Source organism: Dermochelys coriacea, chromosome 7, assembly GCF_009764565.3.
Source record: "Dermochelys coriacea isolate rDerCor1 chromosome 7, rDerCor1.pri.v4, whole genome shotgun sequence".
Lineage (NCBI taxonomy): Eukaryota > Metazoa > Chordata > Testudines > Dermochelyidae > Dermochelys > Dermochelys coriacea.
In genome coordinates, this window is record NC_050074.1 from 71,055,547 (window position 1) to 71,074,319 (window position 18,773).

Here is an 18,773-nt window from a genome sequence, read left to right on the forward strand (position 1 = left end):
GATCCCAATCCTGGAAAGATTTTGTGTGTGTGCTTAATTTTCTGCAAAAGAGTTTGCTCCGTTGAATGTAAAGGGACTACTCATGGGTATAAAGTTACTCATATAGATGCTTGCAGTGTGAGTTCCTAATTGAGTACACAGAGAACGCTGAAACTGGCTATACACAGAGTGCTGTCAAATTATCATTATTATTATTATTTACTTGTATTGCCATAACCTAGGAGCCCTCATCATTCACCAGGACCTCTTTGTGCTAAGTGCTGTACAAACATGGAACAGACAGTTAATTCACACCCAAAGAGTTTACAATCCAAATATAAGACAAGAGACAACAAACAGATACAGACAGACTTGGGAAGACCAAGAAAATAATGAGCCAGTATTGGCCAGCATAACAGGCAGTGGTCTCTCCATACTCGCAGCCTAACTGCTTTTAGTTTTTTTGTAAGCATCATGAAAAAGAGAAGTTATAAAGAAGGATTTAGAAGGATAATGCATTAGCTTTGCAGATGTTTAGAGGGAGCTCCTTCCAAGAGCGAGAAGCAGCATGAGAGAAAGCATTAAGATGCTTGTTTGAAAATATAATAAGTGGGCGATAGAGGCTGGCATCATTAGCCAATCAGAGGCGGGAGATGACAGTGATGATTGTTATATCAGAGGATTCATTGGCTGTGATTAGGTAAGGTTAAGCAGGCTATTGGTTGTTGGGCAAGTGGAAAAAAGCATAGGAGCAAATGGGTAGCTGCTCAAATTTATACGCTATTGGTAAATCTAATACTTGATTGTAAGGTCTTTGGGGTAGAAACTGTCTTTTTGTTACATGCATCTACAGTTCCTAGCAGAATGAGGTACTGGCCCATGACTGGGGCCCTCGATGCTGATGCAATAGAAATAATAATAGGGTGATTGTTGCAAATACTGAATGAAGCCAAAAACCCAAGACTTACCAGAGATGATGAGTGGACTTAGTAATGATACTGAATAAGGAAGCAAGTTTTCATTTGTTCTGCCAATTATAAACCAATATAGTTGATATGCCGAGACTGCAAAATCTCAGGGAAAATCTTGGCATCCCAGTTAGAAAAATGCCTGTTCTATTAGATGCATATTGATGAGTGAGGTTTAATTTCAAAGACGCTTTCAGCAAAGGCTATTGAATTCCATTCATCAAACTAGTAAACTAGATGCACCATTTGCTGCATGCTCAGATGCAAAAGAGGGATCTGATCATATAAAGTGGTCACATTGGTTTTAAGTTTTTGATAGATACATTTAGAAAGAGCTTCCACATCTGTGTGAATCTTGTTTTTTAATGAACCACATGCAGTGGTACAGATCAATGGTTGGTATATGGATGGCTTCAATTTTGGATAATGCACTTGCGAGTTTGTTCATTTTCATGCAATTCTATTTGTGTAAGCTGAAACTATTAGCAATTAAAATTCAAGAGTATCTTTAAATTGTGGATTCAGACGAAGCATGGCATGGAGCCAAATCTTGAAGGTCTTGCTCAGTCCTTACTCATGTGGACAAGTTTGTGACCGTTTCTGGGTATCACATATGAAATAAATCAGAAGTAATATGTTTCCATTTTCACTTCTTTCACAGTTTCCAGAAAAAAAAAAAGATGTATCATTACATTTGGTTGACACCTAATCTTAAGGATCTTGGCCTGGATGCGGGAAAGTTCTTCAGCGCATGCGTAGCTTTTATCATGTGAAAAGTTCCTTTGTCTAACTTCAGTGGGACTATATACATATTAAAAATTAAGTACAAGCACAAGTGCTGTGCTAAATCAAGAACTATTACACAAAATATAGAGTGATTTAGTTTATTTTGGTGTGTGTGTGTGTATGTATATATATATATACAGTAGAACCCCTGAGTTATGAACATCAGAGTTATGAACTGACCGGTCAACCACACACCTCATTTGGAACCAGAAGTACACAATCAGATGGCAGCAGAGACAAAAAAAAAATAGACAAAAAAAAAGCAAATACAGTCCAGTGCTGTGTTAAACAAAAACTACTAAAAAAAATTAAGAGAATGTTAAAAAAAGATTTGACAAGGTAAGAAAACTGTTTCTGGGCTTGTTTCATTTAAATTAATATGCTTAAAATAGCATTTTTCTTCTGCAGAGTAAAGTTTCAAAGCTGTATTAAGTCGATGTTCAGTTGTAAACTTTTGAAAGAACCGTAACATTTGTTCACAGTTATGAACATTTCAGAGTTCCAAACAACATCCATTCCCGAGGTGTTTGGAACTCTGAGGTTCTACTGTACATAAATACACACACAAATAGTTAATAGCCTAGGGCCAAATTCTGTACTGATTTGCAATCCTAACCACTTCAGTGAGGATTACTTGGGTGTAAGTCAAGGACAGATCTGGCCATTAAAGGTCAACACAGCAGCCATAAAAAAATTACTTATTAGCCTTGCTACCTGTAGAGATAACATAATGGTATTAAATGTAGATGATTTACTTGAGGCATTCTTCTAGGATGGGGGAAAGGCAAGATTATCCTGGTTGAAATTGCAGGCTCCAGATGATGCAGTTGTTTGTATTTCTAGTTTACATAATTCTCTGAAGAGTGGAACATTATTATTTATTTTCACAGGTAATCTTTCAGTTCTGGTGGCAGAGCAAAGCAGTGCTACGAGCAAGTTCTGTTTTGTCATCCAAAGGGAAAGAAAATCAATAGTTTATTCCATTCTTCAGCACTGTGTATTATTTATACCTCATAAGAACAGTTTTTGTTGGATGTTTGTCAAATCTGAAGTGTTCCTTTGGCACTGGATCAATGGTATTTCAGGACTCCATTTTGCAGCTATGCTAGGGTCAGCCCTTAGGGCACTACAAACAGCTTTGCTTGCAAAGCAAATCCAGCTGATATTTTCCCCCTTCACCAATTTTTCTAACAAAAGTGGGGGAAAAAACAATTAACCTTTTGATGTATCTTCAATCTAATTTCGTGGTTTTGAGGATTGCTGCCAATATAGAAAAACAGAATCCTTAGAAATGTTGGGCTGGAAGGGGCCTAACAAGGTTATCTAGTCCACATCCCACCCCCCACCAGTGCTGAGTCAGGACCAAGACCATTCCTGCCAGCTGTTTGTCTTAAAAACATTCAATGACAGGAATTCTACAACCTCCCTTGGTAACCTATTCCGATACTTAATTATCCTTAAGGTTTTTCTTAATCTCTAACCTAAATCTCCCTTGCAGTAGATTAAGCCAATTACTTCTTATCCTATTATCAGTGACCATAAAAACAGCATATCTCGGATGTCATAGATGTGATCACTAGTGACTGTTCCAAAAAAATGAAATGAAATACGAGGTTTACACATTACAGTGAAAATGGTCCAGTGTATGACATCTAAATTTAGGTTCCTAAAAAAATGGCCTGATTTTCAACAGAGTGCTAAGTGCAACCACTGCTGCCACTGATTTCAACAGAAGCCACTTGAAAATCAGTCAATTTATGTAGCATCCAAAGTGTGGATTTAGGACCCTAACTTTAGGAACTTATTTTTTAAAATCTTGTATTACGAAATTTTGATTGAAAGTAAGAATAGCTCTACCTGTTCACCCACTGAAAGGTTTTTTTAAAAAAAACAATGAGATTGCAAAACATCTTTCATTGGTTTACACTGAAAGCACATCAAATTTTTAACTGTTTGATATGAAATGGCTATTTTAAAAAATGGATGAATAATGAAAAGTTTGTTTTACAAAATGACCAAGCACAGCAGGGAGGATATTTGGATGTACATTATTTTTGTCACTTTTATATGGATTGAATGACGTATGGGGAACAGGTGAGCTAGCTTGTTGATGTACTTAGTGTAATTTAAAGCAGTCTGGCAGTGATGATGTATGAAATTGTTATACATCATGTGCAACTTCCCCTATTGCCAGAAAATCCCCAGATGGGGAGATCCTGATGCTATCCAAATCCCTTCTGCTACCTGAGAGGTACAAAGAGGTCAGGTAACAACAGGGAATCTGACTCTTGGTATCTTTATGTTCAGAAAACCATATACTGTCGAGAAAGAGTAAAAGCTTACAGATAGCCATGTAGTCACTTCTAAGACATAGTGCAATTATTCCTTATGATATTTCTTGCTTTTTGTCCTGTCCAGTTTTAACTGTCTCAAATAATATTTCCACCAGTTCTTTGAATGGTAATCTTCTGAAATTTAAATTGTGTCTTTTCATTCCAATGGAATAAATAAGGCAATGGGCCATCCAAACTGAAAAAAAAGTTGCACTGAGTGTTTTGTATATAAATACATTATAAAAACAAATTAGCATAATCTCTAAAAAATGTATTGTGCCTCTTAAATAACCTGGATACAAGAAAAAATAGCATGTACTGGAGATGTAAAAAGTCAAGTGTGTTTCTTGCTGATGGGATAGGATGGAGGGAATAGGGAACAAAACCAATCAAAATCTCTCAAAATGGTTGAGGGGTTTAATAGGTTAATCCTGATAACTCCCTATACACTTTTGGGGGGAGAAGCTTGGACAATGAGACTCCCTATTGAAATGGAGAAATATCCTTGTCCCAAAACACCCTGGGCTCCATTTAAATCAACAGACACCAATCTGGGTTCAAAAAGCCAGTTGCTTAGATGTAGATATATAACTTGTCATATTGCTAAACATCATTAACTATACTAAGTGGGTGAACGCTATCTAATACCAACCATCATAAACCATAATGGAAAAAGAAATAGAAAATACGCTTGTAAGTTGCCAGGAGAAGATGCTGTTCTTATCCAAGCACCTGTGAATTCTTATTCACTTCAGTGTGAGACAAGTTAGACAGGACTATACCTATAAAGTAAACTTCACCTTCGTCCCTCCTTCCACATATGGCTAGAGCATTTTAGCTGCCCCACTGTAATGCACCAAAGATTTGCGATCACATTTCCTCCACCTAGGACAATTTAACTAATCCTATGAGTTAGTTGATGGGATTCATTGGGGAGGAAAGTACTCTACTCTAGCACTGAGAGTTGTCTCCTCTTTGCCAAAGTCAGCCTAACCTTAGAACCGATTATGATGGCCACTGCAGCCCCTGGAGAGTATTTTCTATTCTAGTTCTGTTTTTTATTGGCCAGTGCCATTTAGAGATGTACTTTATATTCTCATTTACTTGGTGGATTAGGGGGCATCTGGGACAATAAACTGCCTCTTTTGTATTGGGGAAAATATCATTTCAATATGACTGTGAGGAAAAAAGCTCTGCAACTCAGACATAGTGTCACATTTTGTCTTCAAGGTAGTAATAAATGAATCCATTAGTGAGCCCAAGTGTATCCTCTGTTATGCTCATTAGTAAGTATTCCGAGGTGCCTATGTATTTATAAAGTGTAAATTAAAGCGACTTTAAGACTGGCAACAAATACAACAGTGGAAGGACCATAAAGTACAGCATTTTCCCCACATCAGCAACTATCTGTTTAGAAAGGAACACGTAACATTAAATATTAAAATGAATAACCTTCCCATCTTAAAAAGAAAAGGAGGACTTATGGCACCTGAGAGACTAACAAATTTATTTGAGCATAAGCTTTCGTGAGCTACAGCTCACTGCATCCAATGAAGTGAGCTGTAGATCATGAAAGCTTATGGTCAAATAAATTTGTTAGTCTCTAAGGTGCCACAAGTACTCCTTTTCTTTTTGCGGATACAGACTAACACGGCTGCTACTCTGAAATTTCCCATCTTAGTAATATGTTAGGTCTTCAGAACATAATGATTCAAAACAGAGCAGAAATCACAATAATAAACTGTGATACAGTCACATTATTTAGTTAATGACCCACTCTTGTGGCATGATGTCTGGACTTCAGCAATATAAAAGCTGTTGTATACATTTTTTTTGTTGATTTGGGTCCCTAAAGTAACTACGTTATTTGATGGTGAATTACAAAAACATTCCTATGGATGCCTCTAGATTTATATCAATCTATGTTAGCATCAGATTAGGTGGATAAAAAAGAATGTTATTGAATGTTGAGGGTCTCAGGCATTGCAAACCAACAAAGGCTAAGGCATTCAAAGTTGAGTCTGACAGCTTTCCTTAACTTATATCTCAAGAGGGGGTAAATATAAATATTTCAAACAGTATTGGGACTCTTTTCATTCAATTTTCACACATTTGTCCCTGTAATTTAGCCTGCAATATATTTGCATAAAATATTCTACAAATAATGAACCATTCCATGAACATCCTAATCTCGTTGTGTATGAATAACCTGTGAATGGAAAAATTCCTTGCAAATAGTCCACCCAGTTCTGCTCATGCCATTGTGGGCAGAAATAACTAATGAATGTAATTTTAGCCTGCTATCATTCCATCATTCTACCTGCTTTTTGATTCTTCCCCCTCCCCCCTTTCTCATTTTACTTTTATTCCTTTCTCTCTAGATCAAATGTATATATATTATTCTTAGGAAAGAAGCTCTCTAGTATGTCCTTTATTAGTACTGAAACAAAAGAGCAAAGAATGAGGGAACAATAAGACACTGATATAAGAAAGCATGTTGAGATGCTAATAACAAAATTGAACATAATGTTAAAATAAAAATATACATGTCTAAAATAACCTATGCAGAGTATGATTCAGCTTCCACCATCAACAGAAAGACTCTAATCAACCTAACTGAGAATTGGATCAGGCCCAATGTGCAAATTCTAAATCAAAGTGCATTGTTTTACATCCTTTCCCTGTATATTCCCTTTCATTCACCTCACTAAATCCTGGTAATAACACAAAACACCCTCAAAAATCTATGGAATAAATTATGTGCTCAGTTACACTATGCATTGAAGTCACTGGAGTTTCACAGGTATAACTGAGAGCAGGAATTTATTCTGTATTTCAAATATAAAGTCTGTGGCACATCCACAGTTCCTGATGTTTTTATTAATATTGTCCTTGCAAGCATCAGGTGAAATTCTGCTCTTGGTTACAACCATCCTGTATCATTGACTTTCAAAAAGCCTTTGACAAAATATCTCACAAGAGGCTATTAAGGAAACTAAGTAGTCATGGAGAGACAAAGTACTGTCATGGATTAGAAACTGGATAAGAGACAGAAAACAGAGCAGGAATAAATGGTCAGTTTTCAACATGGCAAGTCTTGAAGTCAATGAGACTACTCATGAGTTAAAAGTTAAATATTTGCGTTAAGTGCTTTGCTGGAACAGGACCTGGGACCAGCATTGTTTAATATATTTATTAATGAAAGGGGAAGTGAGCAGTTAGGTGGGAAAATTTGCAGATGACACACAATCATTTAGGTTATTCAAGACTGGAAAAAATCCAAGGAAGTCAGAGGGATCTAACAAAGCTAAGCGAATGGAGAGCATAATGATAAAATTCAGTGTTGATAAACATAAAGTTTAAAGAATAATTTAAGAATTTAAGAATAATAATTTAAAGAATAAGATAAGAAATAATCGAAACTACTCATAAATGTTGCTGGGTTCTAAAACAAATGTAACCATTCAGGGAGAAACCGTCAATATCCAGGTGGACAGCGCAATGTAAAGAAGCACCCCACTACCCAGTAAAACCTGCACATGGGGACCTAAGGGATGAAATCTCTATGAAAAATCCCCTGACACAGATGTTCCCTTAGGTCCACACGTGGGTTTTCTCAGGGGGAAAGGGATTCAGAAAATGTCTGCTGGGCTCCCAGGGAATCCATGGGATGCCTGCACCCAAAGCTGCATTTTTAGAGTAGGGGGGTGAGGGTTGAAATTGTAAATTGCCATTCCCCTCCCTTTCGTGCCCTTTTTTTACCCTCTCCCTCAGTATGAACCTTGGACTCTCAGAAAACACTCTGTGGCTTCCACGGGGTGGGTAGGTGGGTGCAGATGTGGTTAAGTACCCCCCTTCCATGTGGGAGGGGAGAGCTCTGTGTAAAAAGGGGAGAGTTTTCGGGGCCATTGAAATGAATACAATGGTTAACATTTTCCAGACCATCTGAGGGATTTACAAGTCTAAGTGCTCTTGAAAATCTATGAGATTTACACACTTAGAAAATTGGACTTAGGAACATCATATGGAGGCTTTTGAAAAAGTTACCGAATATCATTATAATACATATATGCCTCATCTGGAATACTGTGTTCATTTGTGCTCAATCTATCATTAAAATGACATAACACAGAACTAAAAAAGGGTACAGGGACAGTTTGAAAAGAAGGGGACATTTACTGCAGCACAGTATTTACCATTCATATAGTATTATCAATAGTCCCTATACTGAAAATGAGAGAAACCTACAATGTTGCCGTATATTTAACTGTGGGTGGTAAATGTCTGGTAGCAAAGTAATAACACATTTATACTGTCCTGTGTACATGCAATCATTCTGCAGCAGCCGGGTATTTCATAAGAAATATGTTTCCTTTCAGGCATTCTGAAGGTTCCCCCAAAGCAGAACATTTTGGCATTAATTTAAATAAATTGACAATTCAAGAAGCTAACAACATTTTTCAAAAAAGGACCCACTCTGAAAGGAAATCACAGCATTGTTATTATTGCCTTTGAAATCTGCTTTTTCATTTTTTGTAAAATTGTGCTATGAATGCTTTGGCTGCTGTGAAGACAGAGAGTATGATGTAGATATGAGCACAGGGCCAGTATCTCTTAAGCTGCAAATTAATTTCTATCATTAATATTTTATAAGGTATGTCTGTGTTGCATTGCAGCTGAAGGTTGATTTCAATATGTGAGGAATGTCTCTCTGGTATGGTTCATCTACCCACCAGAGTGAAACTGCTGACACCGTATGTGTGCGCATGCCCTCATGCGCACATGCACACCACTTTGTATCCATAGTGCTGGTGTAGCATACTACTGTCATAAAGCAGCTATTATATAAGACTTACCTTTTGACTCACAATCAGATGTTCTACGTTGTTTACAAAATGAAATTAAACGGTACTCTTATGTTCACTTCTGTTTTCTGGAACTTGGCTTTTTTCTCTTGTGTTCCATGGATGCAGAGAATGAAGAATTTCAGAATAGTTTACAATTGTATGTTTGGTTATTTTGTGACTGAAAGATCAGAGAGTCTAACCTTCACTCACCCTCCTCCATCTCACCCTCATTTTTGTCCCTTTCTGCATTTCACTATGTTGGGTGATATCTAAATTTAGAATATAAGTAGGGGGACAACACCGAGGTCTGACTTCCCTACCACCTCCCACCTTATTGTCATTTATAGCTATGCAAAGTGGACGAAGAATGCTTCCAAAACAGAATAGTAGCATTCCTCCCTTCCCCACCCCAGCCTCTGCGTCCTTGTACAGGTGTAAAAGACCACCAAAAGGGTAGGGCAGTGGAGAATGAGGTTCTGTGACTCCGCTAGTTCTTATGATGTGCCCAGCACACTTTTGAGTGCTCAGAAATCATAAATACAAATACTATTTACTGTCTAACGGTCAGATTGGCCCTTGTCTATCATGGCCTCATAAGGAACAGGCGGGAGTAAGGACTCCCACACATGTTGCATGTGCTGTGTTAGGATTGCCTGAATCAGTCATGATATTTGGTGGAGCGCTAAGATTGCTCTTCAGACGTTATTCCCTCCCAAGGGCAAAACTGGGTGTGGAGGGGCAGAAATAGGTGGTGTCATAGCTCCACTTTCCATGCATTCACCAGATGGCTGGACATGTAGAAGGAAAGGGAATATGATGCATCCCATAGAGGGGTCTCACAAAATTGGTCCTTCCTCATCAAACATGGGGAGCGCCCCTTACTATGGGCTGTGTGGTAAAAGCCTGATCCAAGCCTAGGTTCCCATTGTGACATGGACTCTCAAGGTATAAGTTACAGTTCCCTGATTCTTTACCCTGGTTAAAGCATAAATAAGAGCTGCGTGGGGGTGACAGTTGATGATGGCTGGGGATTACCAGAGCTCATTATGTTTGAGCCACTGCCTCCCTCATGCTCCTCCGTCCCTCTAATACGCCTCATGGTATAGGTTGGTTACACTTCTCTACATATGCTGGGAACTCCCACAGACAAAGGGTATTCCCAACAGAGGATTTAAGGAAAGTTTCCACTTCCTTATATCACATGAGACTCTAGTCCTATGTTTGCTAGTAGTTAGACAATACAGTATTACAATAATACAATATTGAATTTATTTCAGTAGAGTCAGTATTTGCCCTGAGCTTTTCAATTTTAGGAGGAGGGATAGTTCAGTGGGTTGAGCAGTGGGTTGAGCATTGGCCTGCTAAACCTAGGGTTTGGGGGAGGGATAGCTCAGTGGTTTGAGCATTGGCCTGCTAAACCCAGGGTTGCAAGTTCAATCCTTGAGGGGGCCATTTAGGGATCTGGTGCAAAAAAAAAAAATTGGGGATTGGTCCTGCTTTGAGCAGGGGGTTGGACTAGACGATCTCCTGAGGTCCCTTCCAACTCTGATATTCTATGATTCTATGAAAAGAGTTATTTGTCCTCTCTTGTGTCTATTCCAAACAAAGGCAATCTGAGAAACAACCATTTTATCTTTTCTTTTCTGGTGTTGGCAACTACACCTCTTTTCCTCTAGAATGTAAAAGTGCTACTGGGTGAACAGTGGGACTGATTAGTTTACTGAATGACTGCTAACATTCCTGAACTCATAGCCATCTAACAAGTTATTTCATATCCTCAAAACCACAGATTACACTTCTAGTAAACACCACTGCTGCTGGGGCTGCATTGATATTAAGGAAAATAAGCCCTTAATGTTAGCTGTTGGAGGAGACTTTTTATATAGTCAAATCCCTGTATAATGAGGCTTAGAGGGAAGAAGTGTGTGTGCATTGTGGGGTGGAGGGGATCTGGTTATATTCAGACTTACGTAAATTGTAGCCTAGCTTCTCTTATCTGCTTCTGAAGATTTATGATGGACAAAGAAACCCTTCAAGGCCCAGTAGTCAGGAGATTCGGCTACTATTTAGGTTTCAGAGTAGCAGCCGTGTTAGTCTGTATCTGTAAAAAGAAAAGGAGTACTTGTGGCACCTTAGCGACTAACAAATTTATTAGAGCATAAGCTTTTGTGAGCTACAGCTCACTTCATCGGATGCATACAGTGGAAAACATAGTAGGGAGATTTTATATACACAGAGAACATGAAACAATGGGTGTTAACATACAGACTGTAACAAGAGTGATCAGGAAAGGTGAGCTATTACCAGCAGGAGAGAGGGGGGATGTTTAGTAGTGATAATCAAGGTGGGCCAATCCCCCCCGCTCTCCTGCTGGTAATAGCTCACCGTTCCTGATTGCTCTTGTTACAGTCTATATGGTGACACCCATTGTTTCATGTTCTCTGTTATATAAAATCTCCCCACTATATTTTCCACTGTATGCATCCGATGAAGTAAGCTGTAGCTCACAAAAGCTTATGCTCTAATAAATTTGTTAGTCTATAAGGTGCTACAAGTACTCATTTTCTTACTACTATTTACTAATTCAGGAGTGCACGGCTGCTGCTGCTATCAAGGGGGTTAGTAAAATCGGGCTCCTTTAAATCATTAATCCAGAAATGTAAACAGAGTGATTATGTTAGAGTATTTAAGAAATATCATTGAAAAAATTATTGTAAATGCTAAAATGTATCCCAGTAGGGGATATGAATGTTTCTGCATTCACACTTAAAAAAGGGAACACCTGATTTATAGACAGAAAAAATACAAATAAAAATTGCTGCATTGCAGAAGCATTTCAGCATTGCTTCTGTGATGTCTAGCAGCCTCCTAGGTCAATTGAAAACATGTAGTCCTTAGGGCTGTATCAGCTATCATCGACAGCAGTTCTCACTTTAGATAGCAGCTAGAATTAGTCTGGGTATCAACTAACCTGCCCTGAATGACTTATCTTAGTAAATATCCAGACAATTCCAGTTCTCTGTGCCTAATTTAACCATTTACAAAAAGTGGTAACGATTTTAAAAAGAAAAGGGGTACTAGTGGAGGTGCTACAAGTCCTCCTTTTCTTTTTGCAGATACAGACTAACACAGCTGCTACTCTGAAACCAATGATTTTAAAGAGGCTATCAAGTGACATAATAATCATCCTACAAAAAGGACTGGTATCCTGTGCTTACGTCTTGAGGGGTGGGGTTGTGAAGGGAAGAGGAATTCATCAAATGCATATTCCAGTGTCGGTAGAACATTTTATGTGCATTGAGTCAGCAAGAGGTTTGTTTTGTTTGTTCTTTGGGTTTTTTTTTTTCATACCCAGATACCTTCTTCTAATTTCTTGTAGAACTAGGAATAAGAATATAATTTGGCAGCTGGGATATTGGTCTATGAATGCTTATTTCAGATAGACTCCTTTTTCCTCATAATCTGTAGAAAAAAGCTTTGTCAACAGTATATAATGCTAGTAGCTGATGTTGCTTTTTAGGCATATGGGATATATAAAATGCCACTACCTAACATTTCTCCACCTCTGTTTCCTGCCCCTCACACACACCACTAAAAGATAGTCCTTCAAACCAATCCTCCATTTCACTGCATTTTGAAGTAGCCTAAATATTTATTATAATAGCTTCCTACTGATATATAGAGCGCCTCTCACAATGTTAGAAAAATCTCTCTACCTCTTCATGGAAGGGTGGATATATCACATGCACTTTAAAAAAAAAAAAAAAAAAAAAACAAACCAGCAGACTCTTGAAGGAGACTGCAGATTGCTGATGAAAAACATTAGGTTTTTTTATGCAATATGTTTGACCCAGTTTGGGAAAGATAATTTTTTATCAACTGTTCTGCCATAGACTTAAAGACAATATGTACTTGATCTTTTTTTATAACTTAGTCCCTTGGAGACCAGACTAGAGCGTTTCATCTCCACTATGGTTTTTTTAAAGTAAGCAGACGATGCCTTTATAAATATCTTGATTTAATTTACAGTGTTTAAGGACAAATATAAAATAAATATTCTGTGATTTGCAGGCAAATAATATATGCAAATTGCATATGTACATGTGTAATGTCACATAATTAAAACTGAAAATTCCAGAAGGAAACTCATTTTATTTCTGTGAATATAATATATGCTGAGATTACTGTCCACTCTTGTAGTTTATGATCCCATATTCATTCATACATTTATACCTTTGCAAATAATATACCCTATCTATGATGTGAATGGCAATATATAGCACTATAAAATATAAGATGTGTATGTGCATGTGTGACATATGTATTTCATGCCAATAATGAAGGAAGAGTATTTGGGATTATCTGCTTAAACCATCTGTGGATTCACCAATCCTGAGTAATGCATCCATCCCAAACTCATTCCGATAAGACTATACCACATGACACTATCCAATGTTCTTTCTCCTAACTATACTACATAACACTATCCTGTGTTCTTTCTTTATAAAATGTATGTTGTGCATATTGCATAACCATGCTTGTTCTCTGTAGCAGATACTGTAAAGAAGATGTGATCGTAAATGAATTCAACAAACTGGAGTTTAACACATTTTCCAAGAAGTAGTGTAACAAAACTAGCAATTCCCAACTATACATATAAAATGATGGGGTCTAAAGTATCTGTTACCAATCAAGAGAGAGATCTTGGAGTTATTGTGGATAGTTCTCTGAAAACATCCACTCAAAGCAAACATAATGTTGGGAATCATTAAGAAAGGGGTAGATATTAAGACAGAAAATATCATACTTCCTTTATATAAATCCATGCTACACCCACATCTTGAATACTGCATGCAGATGTGGTCACCCCATCTCAAAAAAGATATATTGGAATTGGAAAAGGTTCAGAAAAGGCAACAAAAATGATTAGGGGGATGGAACGGCTCCCGTATGAGGAGAGATTAATAAGACTGATACTTTTCAGCTTGGAAAAGAGATGGTTAAGGAGCGATATGATTGAGGTCTATAAAGTCATGACTGGTGTGGAGAAAGTAAATAAGGAAGTGTTATTTACTCCTTCTCCTATCACAAGAACTAGGGGTCACCAAATGAAATTAGTAGGCAGCAGGTTTAAAACAAACAAAAGGAAGTATTTCTTCACACAACACACAGTCAACCTGTGGAACTCTTTGCCAGAGGATGTTGTGAATGCCAAGACTATGACAGGATTCAAAAAAGAACTAGATAAATTTATGGAGCATAGGTCCATCAATGGCTATTAGCCAGGATGGGCAGGAATGGTGTCCCTTGCCTCTGTTTGCCAGAAGCTGGGAATGGGCAACAGGGAATGGATCACTTGATGATTACCTGTTCTATTCATTCCCTCTGGGGCACCTGGCATTGGCCACTGTCGGAAGACGGGATACTGGGTTAGATGGACTTTGGTCTGACCCAGTATCGCCGTTCTTATGTTCATAGTGTGTTGGATGATTGGCTCCCTGGTTTTTCAGTAAGCACCATGTAATTTCACATCACATTCAAAGATATGAAATCTAGCATTGATGTGACAGAGACATGGCTGAACTTAGCTGGTTTTGCTTTTGGAAAAAAAATGGTGCTTGACTTCATTGTGTATAAACACTTCAAGATCAGATTCTTAACAGTTTTCAATTCCTCCTTGTGCTATGATATTTATTTTTAGTTAAATGTGAAAGTTCAGTACATTCAGAAACTTTTAAAAGGTCTTGTGAAGTACCCTACTAAACATATCTGAGAGAGATTTGAAAGCTTACAGAAAACCTAGTATTTTTATTCATGATGTTTTGTACATTGCTGCTGTCACTCTGGATAGTATAGAAGGAAAACACAATGTACAACTAACTGGATTAAAGGCCAAGGCCACAACTTTTACTGAAGTACAATAATGCACATTGCAGTGCTATCTGGCAGAAGCAGTGCCTGTAGGAGTCAGAGTTTGAGCGCATCCAGCATGTGCTCTGGATCCAAGAAGATGTAATCTCCAAGCACAACTTCCAAGCCATATATATCTAAATCCTGAACCTGTGAGCAAGTTTCAACCTGATTCATTTTAGGATTGTGAATGCAATTATTTTTAATTCCATTTTTCCTACATATTGTACTTGCTAAACTACAAACCTTGCCAAAAACCCTCTGTATTGTGATTATTTGCATATACAATGAAAAGAAGTAGACGGAGGTGAAAATGCCTTCCTTTCACATCTCCAGAAGAAGGACAGTGAGATGATTTTCCAGCAGCGTGTGTTATCTCTGTGCATATTTATAGCACACTGTTGTCTAGAAGTGGTCAGAATTTTTCCATCAAACTGTCATGTGGTGGAAATTTGAGTTTTCAACAAAATGGATTTTTTTTTTAAGAAAAGGGTGTGCTTTCTGCGGAAAATTGCTATTTTTCATACAAATAAAACAAACCAACTAAACAGATGGGGGGAGGGGGAAACACCCTGAAAACCTCCAAATCAAAAAAAGTTGAGGCCAAAATCTAAAAACATTTGGTTTCTGGACAAAAATGTTCAGTTTTTGCCATTTCAATGACAAGTTGAAATTTTCCACTGGAGAAAAAAATTCAGATGATCTCTACAATTGGGAGTTGCACATGTGTAGTAACTGAAAACCTGACCCTTTTTTCACCTTTTTGTTTTAATTTAATCCTAAATATGGTTTTTGGAGATTAATTTTAGATACCCAGTTTTGAAACTGTTGGTTATAACTTTCTAGGTCTGATTTCCTGTTGCTCTGCACCTAGTATAGTCATTTATATCACCATAAAGTGAATATAAATATTACCACATCAGAATGGTAGCATTTTAAACCTACTTTGCCAAGTATGAAAGAAACTATAATGAACAAAACTGTGTCACTTCTTCACCACATTCCTTTGCTTGTATGTTGTAGCTCCATCCCCTTCTGTCTAGATGCTTCTCTCTTTAGATTGTAAGCCCTAATTGGCAGAGATTGTCCTTTTTCTGTATCTGTACAGCACCCAGAACAGTGGGACCATGCTCCCATTGGGGCCCTAGGACGTAAGCATAATATAAACATTTAATGATGATGATTTGTGTATTATTTGGGCCCAATTCTGACATTTTCCTGTCTTTCTTTGTTCTTCTTTTCCATGCTTTCCTCGGTATAGCAGACCACTTAGGAATTGAATTCATGGGTAAGTTTTAACTTTTCTTCCTTTTACTTACTAATGTGGATCTCTTGGGACTTAGTGCATTGCCAGTTGAAGCCAGAGGAGAAGCTATCATTGACTTCACTGAGTTTTGGAGAGGTCACTCAGGCCAGATTTTTAAGGATATTTTTGTGCCTAGAGGGGTTTTTAAAAGCACCTGGGTTCCTAACACTCAATGATTTCAGTGGTTGTTAGGCTCCTGGATGTTTTTTGAAAATCCTTCTAACAGCTACTGAAATCAGAGTGCTAGGCACTAAGATGCCTTTGAAAATTCAGCTAGGCACCTGATCCTTTTAAAATCTGGCCCTGCGTGTTTACATTTGCAACACGAGTTAGATTTGTTTATTAAATTTTGGATTATCTCACAATCTCAGCCTCATGCTCCCCGAGTATTGTGGGGGTTAAAAATTCCATATTTTATTTCTGTGTACTCTAGCACAACATAGTATGGAAAATATGCTGTATCGTGGCAATTGAAAAGATAATACTCTATATAAGATTTTAGGCACTGGAAAAGATTCAGTAGTAACATATCTGTCTTGCTGAAAGAGTACTGTAAATGTTAAAATGCTTTTAAACTTGATGTTTTACATAGAATTAGTGTTGTAATAAAATGGTAAAATTTAACTGAGGCTGAAACAGGCTATTGATATTTCAGGAAGATAATCTGAAGCGAAATAATAAGTGAGCTATAACCTTATTTTTCAGACAAAACCCTTTATTCAAAGTAGAGGGAAATATTGAATCATGGAAATCACTACGTATAGGTTTAGAAACTGAAAGAAGTACATCCTTTTGACTCAGATGCTTAACCTGTAAAAGAGCCACCAGACTGAGGGAGTGCTGAGTTTACCCGATCAAAGCCATACCTGACAGCTGATGTTCAGCAGATAGCACAGACACTTTCTTTAAGAATCTCAGGCTAATCCTTAGCAGAGTTAGAGAACAAACTCATCATTTGTGCAAGGCATTTTGCCAAAACCAGTAAGTAAGGTTGCTAATATCTGAAATGCAAACTTTATACAGTATTCCTTAACTAGTCTGTCACTTGCTCAGATTATGCAGCTATGCCTTCAGTTTGTCTTGCTCTAGATTCATATTAAAAGTAACATGAAACAAAATATTATTTTGACATAATCATGAGGGAGCTTTATTTAAAACACACGCACACATGCACAAACCACACACAAACCCCAGTCCAAATAGCAGTAAACACAGGATTTGGGGGTTCAGAAGGGCTTTAAGATAAAATCTGGCCACTGCTTTAGCTTTGCAATTTAATTATCTCATGATCTGGAACTTCTATCAAGATACATTCCTATTATTTAAAATAAAAAATGTATTTAAGCAGTAACAGGAGATACGTTTATTAAAAAGAATTTGTGTATATTTTTACATTTACATGTCAGTAATTAATAAAACTCCATATTGATAAACTGACAAAAGAAGGGCCCTGCCCAGCAAACGCTATCTCAGGTGAGTAGCCCTGCTCACGTTAGTGCTGTCGCTCTCACCTGCATAACGGTTTGCAGGATCTGGCTACATAGTGGGAAAATGTAACTATTTCAAGTCTTCTCAGTTTTTCAAACCTTCTAAACACCTTAACCAATTTAGATAGGACTTAAGCAAAGGTAACTTAGTATTTAATCAGGTCACAGAAAGGCACAGTGTGATTCTGTAAAAATCAAGTTTCAGAGTAGCAGCCGTGTTAGTCTGTATTCGCAAAAAGAAAAGGAGTACTTGTGGCACCTTAGAGACTAACAAATTTATTAGAGCATAAGCTTGCATCCGATGAAGTGAGCTGTAGCTCACGAAAGCTTATGCTCTAATAAATTTGTTAGTCTCTAAGGTGCCACAAGTACTCCTTTTCTTTTTGTAAAAATCAAGAAACTCAGAGTGCTGGATGAAACTCAGGGCTCAGTTCCCTGCTGCACCTGAGTAGAACTAAGGCACAGTAGAGAGTGGGATCTGATAGACTGATAACTACCAGTCCAGTCCCAACATAAGTTAAACTACAGTGTGTGGGGAGGGAGGAGTGGGGGGCAGTGTTAACTTCAGAAGACCTTCTGCTTGCAGAGAGTCAGGTGTGAAATCTTGCTCTTCCACACCTCATCTGCTACTATCTCCTCACTGACATACCCTCTCCACTTTCTAAATGGTCCCCTGCCTCCTCCCCTGGCCCTCGAAACACCTGTCCTATCCTAACCCTTAATCAGGGCGGTGAATCACCAAATGGCTGGTGGTGGTAGAGATGATGTAGGACATAGGGACCCACCTTCTCCAGCTTTTCAAAAGGGTGATTCCAGGAGAAATCTCCAGCTCTTGTGGTCCCACTGTGCTTTGCATAAGCAGTCCCAAGGGAACTTAAAGGACCAGAGAATCCAGAACTCTATTCTTAACTCATTCCCTCCCAGAGTAACAGATTCCTTGGGCCATATAAGCAAGAAAGTATGAGTGAAACATTATATATATGTATACCTATAATATGGTTTGCAGCTCATGATTATTAATCGATAAAGACTGGTGGTTCAGTTCATTCAGAAATGTGGATGCTTAAGAGCCCAGTGGAATTAATAGAAGTATCTCCACTGAGTTCAGTGGAGATACATAACTGGACATTGGTCCTTGTGGTGTGTTGCACTCATCC

The 18,773-nt window shown here is 37.9% G+C and overlaps 1 protein-coding gene across 2 annotated transcripts in view; it reads left to right on the forward strand.

The window, feature by feature from the left end:
• Positions 1 to 18,773, forward strand: part of NRG3 (neuregulin 3) — an 896,691-nt gene that overhangs the window by 730,503 nt on the left and 147,415 nt on the right. For both annotated transcript variants that reach the window (XR_005294219.2, XM_038411630.2), the window contains exon 4: positions 16,085 to 16,111. Coding sequence is in view for 1 of the 2 variants with exons in the window: in XM_038411630.2 (XP_038267558.1) it covers positions 16,085 to 16,111 (27 nt within the window). In the remaining variant the exon portion in view is untranslated. The remainder of the gene's footprint in view (positions 1 to 16,084; positions 16,112 to 18,773) is intronic.